At 35.6% G+C, this 13,009-nt stretch overlaps 1 protein-coding gene across 1 annotated transcript in view; it reads left to right on the forward strand.

Moving 5' to 3' along the window:
• Positions 1 to 13,009, forward strand: part of VPS13A (vacuolar protein sorting 13 homolog A) — a gene marked incomplete in the record, with an annotated part of 267,525 nt that overhangs the window by 32,094 nt on the left and 222,422 nt on the right. The window contains 5 exon segments of the mRNA XM_045165068.1: positions 1,863 to 1,972; positions 2,700 to 2,759; positions 4,543 to 4,602; positions 4,830 to 4,910; positions 7,877 to 7,934. Coding sequence (XP_045021003.1) covers positions 1,863 to 1,972; positions 2,700 to 2,759; positions 4,543 to 4,602; positions 4,830 to 4,910; positions 7,877 to 7,934 — 369 coding nt within the window.

The raw sequence follows: 13,009 nt of genomic DNA on the forward strand, positions 1-13,009 counted from the left end.
GCGTTAGGAAGATAGTTCAGGCTATAAGGTATGGATGAGATTCTCTGCAGCAACAGTATAGAATGAGAAGAGAAACATTTCTAGAACTAAGCCCTAAAGAAAGCCAACATTTAAAGATTGTGTAGAGGAGGAAAACAGCAGAAAAAAAAAAAGACCAAAGAAAGAGTGGTTAGGTAAGTATTATAGTAGGAAATTTGGAGGTTACATTTCGATGGGAAAAGAGTGGTTTGGAAAGTGAAGAATATGTCAGATCCTGCTGATTTATCAGGTATATTGAGGATTAACAAATAATCATTTTATTTATGACATGGAGGTCCTTGGTTACCTTAGAAATTGCTATTTCGATTTAGTGATGATTGCAGAGAGGAAGCTTTGATTTCTTCATAGTTGTAAAGTGGTTTGCTAAGAGTAAAAAGAGCAGTGAAAGAATTGTTGGACCTTTGAAGAGTACCAGGAGGAAATTTAAGATGGTTACTCTGGAGTGTGAACAAGTTGATTGGAGAAATGTAGTAAGGTTGTTGGTTAGTTGAAGTTGGTAATGACTAACTTAAAGTAATTGCAGTCTGTTTTGTGGTAATTTTTCTTCTTTGCTACTCACCTGGCAAGGCATACACATGTTTATATAAAAAGTAGAGTTTGGATTTGTGTCGGCTTGGAACTTTATTGACAGAAGAAAAAGGAGAAAAAAGAAAGCAGAAGAGTTTAAAATGTTGGTGAAATAATGTATTAAGAAATCTGAGCTGGGTAAGGAAGTCCGAAAGAAACTAGTTGATAGGGAAAGAAAAATTTAGCATTTAATTGAATAACTAAATTTATAGAGCAGAGGATTTTATTAGGTAGTGGTGGGATTCAACATTTAAAATAAAAAACTCTCATCTTCAAAGAGTTTTTATTCTACTTCTGTTTATTAATTCTAAAGTCCTGTTCAGTATTTTCGTTCACTCATGCTTCCCTTTGATGCAAGTATGAGAATATCTTCATCAGCTTTTCTTTCTCTGAGACTTTCTGGGTCAGCTGAATTAGGAAGTAGTCGGAGAAGGCAATGGCACCCCACTCCAGTGTTCTTGCCTGGAGAATTCCAGGGACGGAGGATCCTGGTAGGCTGCAGTCCATGGGGTCGCTAAGAGTTGGACACGACTGAAGTGACTTAGCAGCAGCAGGTCATTAGAGGAAAAGATAAATAATAAGTGTATACAAGTGAAATAGGACTAGAAAAAGATTGCTTTCATTGGCATTTTTAAGTGGGGGCAAAAGTGTTAGTAATTAGTGGTTATCAGCATATTAAAAAAAATTAGGAACCTCGATTTTTTATTCTATTTTCCTAGAAAGTATTGAAGAAGATTGTTTAATCTCATTTTGAAAAATGAAACAAATGAACATCTTTCATTTTTGCTTAAAAGGGGAGAGGGAGAGAATCTTATATCTTCCTATTTTGTGTTTATTAGAGAAGGAGCATATATAATTCTATCCACAGACACCTTATGATGATAGTACAAATTTTAAGGGAGATTCTTTCTTTGCTACTGTTTCTGACTCTTCTAATATGATCCTGTTATAATTCTTATCTAATAATCTTACTGTTTTTCATGTCCTTATGTACTCAGGTATACCTACAGAAGTTATAAAATTTGATGCCAATAAATTCTACATGATAAGCATTAGTTTGGACAAGAAAGTAGGTTTTGAAAACTGTACATTTAGTCACCCAGGAAAGTCTTTTGGTATGTAAATACTTGGAAAGGAGACTTAGTAGTCTGATTAAAGATTTCTTTCTTTAAGAAGGTAGCATTCTGTTATTTCAATACAGATACTCATAGAATGTTTTTTTCATTCATATTAAAAATGAATATTTGCAATTGTAGAAAAACAGCATGTGGAGAAACAGGACACTTTCACAGAAAAATTAATTACCCAGATTATAAAAAATCTTCAAGTGAAAATTTCCAACATCCATATTCGCTATGAAGATGATGTAAGTATTTTAATAGGTGATAACTGTTTTTATATTTATTTTGCTGTTTATTGACACCTGCTCAGTAGTGGTCAACATATGAGATGCTGGCAAGTGGAGGGATATAGAGCTGAACATGACATGATCTTTATTTTTTATAATTAGTTGTAATTTGCAGTCCTCAGTGCCTTGATTACACTTTTCTAAAATGTTCAAGCATCAGATAATGAAGGAAAATTTCTTTCTTATTATCACCTTTGGTAGATTTAGCAGTTACATGTTTTTAAAATACTTTATACTGTGTTTACTTCCTGGAAAAAGCAATGGTTTAGGAATCATTAGTTAGACTTAACTAATTGTTTGATTTCAAATAGATGATATATTGTATCTCAAACACATCATTGTTGGCTTCTCACAGCTCTATTGTGAGGGTCAATCTCATTTTTAATAAACTTCTTTTTTGTAGATTGAAAGGAGTATTTTTTTGTTCAGTTGCTAAGTCATGTCTCTTTGTGATCCCATGGACTGCAGCAACATTATATTGACATATTATTATTGTACTACACTAATATATTGGTACTTTATATGTAGTTATGAAAAATGTAGAAATAAAAATTATTCCAGAAACTAGGAAAATGTTTATGAATGTTTGAAATAGCTTACTTACCAGAAAGTGAACTTTTTCTACAATATAAATTTTGTCCATCTACTAAAAATCTGAGTAAAATTTACTCTCCTTCCTCTTTAGGTCACAAATCGAGAAAACCCTCTGTCATTTGGTATTTCCCTTCAGAATCTCAGCATGCAGGTACTTGGTTTAAAAAAATTTTAACCATATTTAGTTTTGTAGTATAGTTAATTAAATTACTAATAACTACTTAATGTATGCCAGCATCAGGAGTAGGTATCTATGTAGAATTCATACAGAAAGTACATGGACTGGATTGAAACTGGGGGTAGGTAGTTTCATATTTAAAAAATGGTTGATAATCAAATTTAGTTTCATATGTGAGAGACTATTTGTCAATTATGATATTTCATACTTATTTTACTTTAAAAAATCCATTCTGAATTTTAAATGCATAAGTACGAAATAAAAGTAATGTTCATTTCAAAATCTTTGATTAGTTGTGGAAAGTATACAGAATCAAATCATTTCATCATCATATTACTAGTAATTGTGGCATACTTTCTTCCTGTTTAGTTTTTTAATTAAGAAACTTTAAAACTGTAGGAGAACATAAGAATTATGAGACACTTGCTTGTATCCAGAATGGATGATAGTTAAGTTTGTCATTTAGTTTAAATTTTAAATACTTTTAAAGAATAAGCTGTTATGAATAAAGTTTAAATTCCTTTTGTATTCTGCTCCACTCTTCTCTCCCACCCAAGAGGTAAACATCTTACATTTTTAAACTTTACACTGTATATCCATTAAAAATGTGTAGTATTTGGTAGATTTTTAAAAGTTCATGTAAATGTTACATGATTCTTCTCTCAGTTTCCTTTTTTGCTACACATTGTTTGTGACGTGTTTATTGCCACATGTAGTTTAATTGATTCAGTTCAACTGCTGTATAGTATTTCATTATATGCTTTTGTTTTTTATGTTCATTCAGTTTTTGTGTATGGTTTTTAAAATTTGGATCTACCTCAAACAGGAAAAGAGAAAAGTCAAGTGAAAAGTTACTCAATAAAGTTGGGTGAGGTAAACTGTCAAATGCTATTGTAACAGTGAAAAATAAGGTTGGAAAATTAGCCATTGGATCTGGCATTGTGAAGGTGATTGGTAACAGTGTCAGCAGTGGTTTTCGCCACTGGTTTTGGAGGTATTTGGAAACTTGTCCCCCAGCCGAGCCATACTCAATTGCAAACTCAGGCTGAGACCCAGCTATTTTGTTTAAAAATCCCTCCAGGTCATCCTAATTGCATGATAAAATTTGAGCACCACTGTTCCAGTCCATTTAGTTCTCTAGAAAAAATGAAAACCATCTTACAAGCATTTGATAGCAATTTATTTCCCTCAGTGACTTTTCATTGCTTTTAAAGTCTATAATTTTGTCAAAATAGTTTATAATCCCTGTGTAGTCTGACCCTAGGTAGGACACCTGATTTTACCTCTTTTCTCTGTTTTGAATATGTTCTTGGGCCGTATTGGGCTTCTTCAGTTCTTTGAACATACCATACATTCAGGTATCTTCCTACCATGAATCATATTCCCTACTAAATTTAGAATTGATAACTTCTATTAATGTGTCACTTAGTAGGTTATGTATCACTTTCACCATCACATACCTGAAATTGAGGCTCCTACTGTAGAGTCTTTAGTTACGGACTTTATTCTCCCAGAGTACTGCGTATTTAACCTCCATAATGGCACTTAACCAGTTTGTAGTTTGCTTTCTAGTTTGTTTTTCACCAGGCAATGGGATTCTTGAATACAGAATATTCAGTTAATATTCTTTAACTAAATGTTATGTTTTTAAGGACATTTTAATGGAAGATTGGTCTAGGGCAGGATAGATTCTGTTTATCACTCTGCCATTTCACATTCAAGTGACAGTTTTTACTGCTTCTTTTTTCCTTTTCAGACAACTGATCAATACTGGATTCCATGTTTACATGATGAAACTGAGAAATTGTTTCGTAAGGTAAAATAAACTGTTTATTTTTAACAAAACAAAAAATACTATGTTTCGTCAGTCCATGGGCTTGACAAAAGATACTTTTAAGACAAGTGATAATACATAGATAAGGATTTTTATGAATTGTATTGACTTAAGTGTTATATGACCAATTATTTGAGACTTCTGAAAAAGCATATGCTAAAGAATCTTCATTGAAAATGAGGCTTATAATAAATTTGATTTATTTTCAGTTAATCCGATTGGATAACCTTTTTGCCTATTGGAATGTGAAGACTCAGCTGTTTTATCTTAGTAATTATGATGAATCATTGGTAAGTAAATTTTTTTGATACGTGCGTATATATCTTTGGTATCATATTTTGCATAGTTTTATTCTTTGTCATTTATCTAACATACTGTAGATAATATGTTAGTCAGTGGTCCTTTTTTTCCTAGGCAAAAATCCATTAAAATTTCCAGCAGTAGGTGAATATATATGTTTGTACATAGACATATATAAACATACCTTTTTGGTATAACTGATATGAAACATTTGTTATGTCTGCAACATAATGTTTTGATATTTGTATATATTGCAAAATGATCAACACAAGAAGTCTAGTTAATCCATCACCATATGTAATTATACAGTTGTTTTCCTTGTAATAAGAACTTGCAAGTTACTCATAACAACTTTTGAATATGCAACACAGTATTATTATTTTTTTTATCAATTTTTTTAATTGAAGCATAGTTGATTGATTACAATGTTGTGTAAATTTCTGCTATACAGTGAAGTGATTCAGTTATACATATATATGCACATTCTTTTTAAAAAATATTCTTCTCCCTTATGGTTAATCACAAGATATTGAGAATAGTTCTTCTGTGCCATACAGTAGGACTTTATTGTTTATCCATTCTATATCAAAGCTTAACCCCAAACTCCCCAGTGCATCCCTCCCCACCCTCCCTTCCTCTTGGCAACCATAGATTTGTTTTCCATGCCCGCAACACAGTATTATTAATGATAGTCACCATGCTGTATATTACATCTCCATGAGTTAATAAATACTTATTTTATAACTGAAAGTTTGGACTTCTTGACTCCCTTTGTCAATTTTTTTCCCTTCCTATCAGTACGTCCCTCCCCACTTCCCTGCAACCATTGATCTGTTCTCTATGTTATTTTTTCTTCTAAATTCCACATAAAAGCAAGATATGTTTGTTTTTCTGTCTTTAAGCTATTTCACTTAGTGTAATGCCTCAAGGTCCATTTGTGTTGTCCCAATGGCAAGATTTCACTCTTTTTTCATGGCTGAGTGATGTTCCACAGTGTGTGTGTGTGTGTGTGTGTGTGTGTGTGTATAAAACATTTTCTTCATTCACTCTTGATGGATATTTATGTTGTTTCCATATCTTGGTTATTATGAATAATGCTGCAGTGAACATGGACTGCAGATATGCTTTCAAGTTAGTATGTTTATTTTCTTCTCAGAAGTGGAGCTGTTGGGTTATATGATAGTTCTGTTTTTTAATTGTTTGAGGTCCTTCCATATTGTCCATAGGGTCTGCACCAATTTGCATCCCACCAACAGAGCAGAGGGTTTTCTTTTCTCCACATTTTCACCAACATTTATAATTTTTTTGGTTTTTGATAATAGCTATTCTAACAAGCATAAGGTGGTATTTCATTGTGGTTTTGGTTTACATTTCTCTTAATGATTAGGGTTGATGAGCATCTTTCCATGTATCTGTTAGCCATCTGTATTTCTATTTTGAAATTTTTAATTGGGTTGTTTGACTCTAATGAGTCAGCGCGTCACATCAGGTGACCAAAGTATTGGAACTTCAACTTCAGCATCAGTCCTTCCAATGAATATTCAGGGTTGATTTCCTTTAGGATTGACTGGTTTGATCTCCTTGCTGTCCAAGGGACGCTCAGGAGTCTTTTCCAGCACCACAGTTAGAAACCATCAATTCTTTAGCTCTCAGCCTTCCTTATGGTCCACCTCTCACAACTGTACATTGTGTACAACTGGGAAAACCATAGCTTTGACTATATGGACCTTTGTTGGCAAAGTGAGGTCTCTGCTTTTAATATGCTGTCTCGGTTTGTCATGACTTTTCTTCCAAGGAGCAAGCGTCTTTTAATTTCATGGCTGCAGTCACCCTCTGCAGTGATTTTTGGACCATATATGCATGGGTTTATTTCTGAGTTGTCTGTTCTAGTCTGTTGATCTGTGTGTCTGTTTGTGTGACAGATACTAATACTGTTAGCTTTGTAATATAGTTAGATATCAGGGAAGATGACAACTCCAGCTTTGTTCTTTTCTCAGGATTGCTTTGGCTGTTTGGGTTCTTTTGTGGTTCCATACGAATTTTAATATTGTTTTTTCTATTTCTGTGAGAAATGCTGTTGGTATTTTGATGGAGATTGCAACATATCTCAGATTGCTTTGGGTAATATGAATCTTTTAACAGTATTACTTTTTCTAATTCATGAGCATGAAATGTCTTTCCATTAGTTAGTGTCCTTTTTATTTTTGTTCCTCAGTGCCTTATCGTTTTCAGGGTACAAGCCTTTCACCTCCATGGTGAAGTGTATTCTTACATTTTAATGCAATTGTAAATGGAATTGTTATTTTTTCTTTCTGATAGTTTGTTATTAGTGTACAGAAATACCACAGATTTCTGTATATTGATTTTGTATCCTGTAACTTTAATTCGTTTATTATTAGTTTTAGCAGTTTTTGGTGGAGACTTCAGGGTTTTCTATATATTATTATGTTATTTGCAAATAGTGAAAATTTACTTCTTCCTTTCCAACTTGTATGCTTTATTTCTTTTTCTTACCTAATTCCTCTGGCTAGGACTTCTAATACTGTGTCGAATAAAAGTGGTGAAAATGAGCATCTTTGTCTTGTTCCTGATCTTAGAAGAGAAGCCTTCAGCTTTTCACCCTTGAGTATGATGATAGTTGTGGGCTTATCATTTCTGACCTTCATTATATTGAGATATGTTACTTTAGTACCCACTTTGTTTTGTCTTAAAGAGATGTTGAATTTTATGAAATTTTGTGTATGTGCTTGTATACAAATATATATAAATACATTCCTATCTTAATAATTTCTAGAGCCTTCTTACATAATAGTAGTTTGATGAAATAGTATTTAGTCACTTTAATATTTTCTTAGCTATACTCTCCTAAGTTTGAGTTATTTTTTAAAATTGCTTTTATTTTTGCATATACTAGTATTAGCATGAATATAAGTAATATCAATTTGACTTTTAATAGAGCAGCCTGAGGAATGGCATTGTTGATGAAAATATTGTTCCAGAAGGTTATAATTTTGGTAAGTAAATTTCATAAGATAAATGTACAATTAAAGTAATCAGTATAAATTTGAAATGAATATTGTTGATGTCACTGTGGTATTTCATGTTGATTTTCTCATAAAATTAAATATATTTATAATATATACACAAAAGCAAAATACTTTGCTGTATCATGTGTGTTGATGATTCTCAAATATATCAGTTTAATTTTGACTTACTTCTCCTTTACCCTACTGTCATTTCTGGCTGTTTCATTCAGAGTCTGATGAAGAGACAGGAAGCACATAGTAATTTGAGAAGGAAAAGTATTTATGAAGAATTACTAAATATAAGAGGGGATTAGAGTAACAAGGGATTAGCTAACAAAGCATAAAGAGAATGCTAAGGAATGCAAGAATAGTATAAGATTGGCCAAAACGTTCGTTTGAATTTTTCTGTAGCGAAAGATCTGAGCGAACTTTTTGGCCATCCCAATAGCTAGAAGAAACAGCCTTTACCCTAGGACTTAAGTGGAGTGCCCAAAGAAGTGCGTCTGTCTCCTTCAACACTGAGATCTAGAACTTGTTGGAGAGGGGATTGCTGTGGGTCACTGACTGGCAGGGAAGTCCCCGATGCCCTATTGGTAAAACTTGTAAATTACCCTGAAGGAACTTTTGGGAAATTGACCCACTAGGAAGTCTTGTGGAGAGTTGTCTCCAGAAGGTACTCTACTCTAAAACCTCCTGAGCAATGTATTAAGAGAATTTGCTGGCTCTTGGGTGGTGCTTTGTGCTGCAGGAGTCTAGTGCTGAAGATATCTGTTGTGCTGAAGATACCTGTTGTGCTGCAGGACCTGGACACTGGAGAAGCCATTTTCTTTAAGAGCTGTGTATTGGAACCATGGCACAGCAAGAGTCTGCTGAATGAGCACAGTAGTACCACAAAGCATAACTCCTTCCCCTCTGCAGTATCTCTCCCATGTCCTCTCAGTTCATTTCAGTCACTCAGTCGTGTCCGACTCTTTGCAACCCCATGAACTGCAGCACGCCAGGCCCCCCTGTCCATCACCAACTCTCGGAGTTCACCCAAACTTGTGTCCATCGAGTTGGTGATGCCATCCAGCCATCTCATTCTCTGTCGTCCCCTTCTCCTCCTGCCCCCAATCCCTCCCAGCATAAGGGTCTTTTGTAGTGAGTCAACTATTCGCATGAGGTGGCGAAAGTATTGGAGTTTCAGCTTTAGCATCATTCCTTCCAAAGAACACCCAGGACTGGTCTCCTTTAGAATGGACTGGTTGGATCTCCTTGCAGTCCAAGGGACTCTCAAGAGCCTTCTCCAACACCACATTTCAAAAGTATCAATTCCTCGGCGCTCAGCTTTCTTCACAGTTCAACTCTCACATCCATACATGACCACTGGAAAAACCATAGCCTTGACTAGATGGACCTTTGTTGGCAAAGTAATGTCTCTGCTTTTGAATATGCTATCTAGGTTGGTCATAACTTGCCTTCCAAGGAGTAAGCGTCTTTTGATTTCATGGCTGCAGTCACCATCTGCAGTGATTTTGGAGCCCCCCAAAAATAAAGTCTGACACTGTTTCCACTGTTTCTCCATCTATTTCCCATGAAGTGGTGGGTCCGGATGCCATGATCTTCGTTTTCTGAATGTTGAGCTTTAAGCCAACTTTTTCACTCTCCACTTTCACTTTCATCAAGAGGCTTTTTAGTTCCCCTTCACTTTATTCCATAAGGGTGGTGTCATCTGCATATCTGATGTTATTTATATTTCTCCCGAAATCTTGATTCCAGTTTGTGCTTCTTCTAGCCCCGTGTTTCTCATGATACTCTGCATATAAGTTAAATAAGCAGGGTGACAATATATAGCCTTGACATACTCCTTTTCCTAATTGGAACCAGTCTGTTGTTCCATGTCCAGTTCTAAATGTTGCTTCCTGACCTGCATACAGGTTTCTCAAGAGGCAGGTCAGGTGGTCTGGTATTCCCATCTCTTTCAGAATTTTCCACAGTTTATTGTGACCCACACAGTCAAAGGCTTTGGCATAGTCAATAAAGCAGAAATAGATGTTTTTCTGGAACTCTCTTGCTTTTTCCATGATCCAGTGGATGTTGGCAATTTGATCTCTGGTTCCTCTGCCTTTTCTAAAACCAGCTTGAACATTAGGAAGTTCACGGTTCACGTATTGCTAAAGCCTGGCTTGGAGAATTTGAGCATTACTTTACTAGTGTGTGAGATGAGTGCAATTGTGTGGTAGTTTGAGCATTCTTTGGCATTGCCTTTCTTTGGGATTGGAATGAAAACTGACCTTTTCCAGTCCTGTGGAGTTTTCCAAATTTGCTGGCATATTGAGTGCAGCACTTTCACAGCATCATCTTCCAGGATTTGAAATAGCTTAACTGGAATTCCATCATCTCCACTAGCTTTGTTTGTAGTGATGCTTTCTAAGGCCCACTTGACCTCACATTCCAGGATGTCTGGTTCTAGGTGAGTGATCACACCATTGTGATTATCTTGGTCCTCTACTGACAAGGATTAATGTTATGCTGAGTGGTAAAGAAAAAAATATTTAAAGGATTGGCTAACAAAAAGTAAAGCGAACTCTAAAGAATGAGCCTGGAAGTCTAGGGTTCAGAGCAGGTAGGGAAGGGTAATCTGGAGGGTATAGCAATAAATTGGTAACTGACACACTGGAGGGGAAAGGATGAATGAAAGATTTCTTTTTGTTTTTTGTTTTATTTTTTATATAATGGGAAAGATAGTAGCTTGTTAATAGCTTGTTAATAGGCTAAGATTGGGATGATACTTAGAACATGGAAAGTAAGAGAGTAAGGTGTGATTATTTATATATTGATGTGGGTGAAAGAAGGTAAAATTGTGGTTTGCCACAGAGAGGAGCATGGTCAGTTTGTTTATATGATAGATTTCTGTTATAAGAGAGAAGTCCTGATGTTGGGTTAACAAATAAATAGGGTAATTGGAGTTAATGGGATTTATTTTTTTCTTCTGAACTCTTTCTTTTTTTTAAAAAATTAAAGCATTAGAGGTTTTTGGAGGGAGGAGGGACTATGAGATCTCCATGTAGGAGAGAGAGAGAATGCTGGCAAGAGCAGTGTTAGCTAAGTGTGGTTCAGATTAGCAGTGTTAGTATCACTTGGAACCATGTTAGAAATATAAATTCTTGGGCCCATCCCAGACATGCTTAATCAGAGCCTCTGAGAGTGAGGCTCAGCAATCTGTCTTCAACAAGCTGCCCTGGTGATTCTGAGGACTGCTACAGTTTGAGAACCACTGGGCCAGAGTAGGGGTTGGCTAACTTTCTTTTTGCAAGGGGCCATGTAGTAGACATACATTTTACAGGTCATGAATATATAGTCTGTCACATGTTTTTCTGTTTCTTTTAAAAAGTACTTTAAAAGTGTAGAAATTATTTTTAGCTCACTTGCTATACAAAACAGGCTGTGGTATGGATTTGGCATATCCTTGGACTGAAAGAATGTTGTGTGATGAGTCAGCCACATTAAGTATCTACTTGAGATTTATGACATTAATGTGAGACCAATCACTTTGATTCTGTTTTTTTCCTAATAACACAATGAATGGTAGTTCCCTTAAGACTTGAAGGTTTGGTATTGGATTACTAGAGATAGTGTTAGTAGAATTGGATGTTTGAAACTAAATTTATTGAGAGGTTGAGGATACTGGAATGATTAAGTCTAGTGGGTGAGGTGAGCACAAAAGAATTCAAGGAACTGAGAGACTATGGTATTGGAACAATCACTTGTATATTGAAATCACTCAGAAATTCCAGTTGTCAGGAGCCAGTCTGAGAAAGATGGGAGAAAGTGTAGCCCAGGGATGGATTATTACAACCAGAGAGGGTATAGTGGGTGGTATAGTTTTCTATGTAACAAAAATTAAAGCTGGGGGAGAAGAATAATTTTACTTTTCAAATACTGATACTATTGCTTTAACATATACTTTTTTAAGCTTTCTCTTTTAATATCCTTCTACTTAGGTACATGTAAATTTTTCTCATTTGTAACTGTATAGTATTCTGTTGTATAGATGTGAAAGTGAAAGTGAAGTCACTCAGTTGTGTCCGACTCTTTGCGGCCCCATGGACTGTAGCCTACCAGGCTCCTTGGTCCATGGAATTTTCCAGGCAAGAGTACTGGAGTGGGTTGCCATTGTCTTCTCCAGGGGATCTTCCCAACCCAGGGATCGAACCTGGGTCTCCCGCATTGCAGGCAGATGCTTTACTATCTGAGCCACCAGTTGTATAGATGTACCATAGCAAATTTAACTGGTCTCTTATTGATAAATATCTTTTTGTTCAATTCAAATTAAAAGTATTTTTGAATTCAGTGCTGTGCTTTAGGGATGGTAAAACAAGAGGAATATATTATTTTTATATACACATTAACTTATAATTTAGTAGTTGATCTTTTTCTAGATTCTGCTATTACTAGTGTCCCTCGGCATTATTCTTATACTTTTTGGTGCTAAATGTAAAGGATTAAGAGAAATCTTAAATTATGGATTGATCCAAGAAGGTTATCCTGGACAAAGTCTCATCTTCTCTCTCCTCATTTTTCAAGTTAAAAGTGGGGAACAGATGGATACAGAGACACTGACCTGAAATCCAGGAATTATAGTTACATAATGAAAGTCAGAGAAGGCGATGACACCCCACTCCAGTACTCTCGCCTGGAAAATCCTATGGACGGAGGAGCCTGGTAGGCTGCAGTCCATGGGGTCGCTAAAAGTCGGACACGACTGAGCGACTTCCCTTTCACTTTTCACTTTCATGCATTGGCGAAGGAAATGGCAACCCACTCCAGTGTTCTTGCCTGGAGAATTCCAGGGATGGGGGAGCCTGGTGGGCTGCCATCTATGGGGTCGCACAGAGTCGGACATGACTGAAGTGACTTAGCAGCAGCAGCAGCAGCAGCAATGAAAGTCAGTGGTTAAATAAAATATTTTTCCCCTTAGCATTTCTGATGTGCATTCATTCCTTGAAACTACTTTCATTAGAACTGTCTTGTTGGACTGTTTTGCCTTTTAGAGTGTGTTCCTGCTTCTTAGGGTTATTTAT

The sequence above is a fragment of the Bubalus bubalis genome, chromosome 3 (assembly GCF_019923935.1).
Source record: "Bubalus bubalis isolate 160015118507 breed Murrah chromosome 3, NDDB_SH_1, whole genome shotgun sequence".
NCBI classification, from domain to species: Eukaryota; Metazoa; Chordata; class Mammalia; order Artiodactyla; family Bovidae; genus Bubalus; species Bubalus bubalis.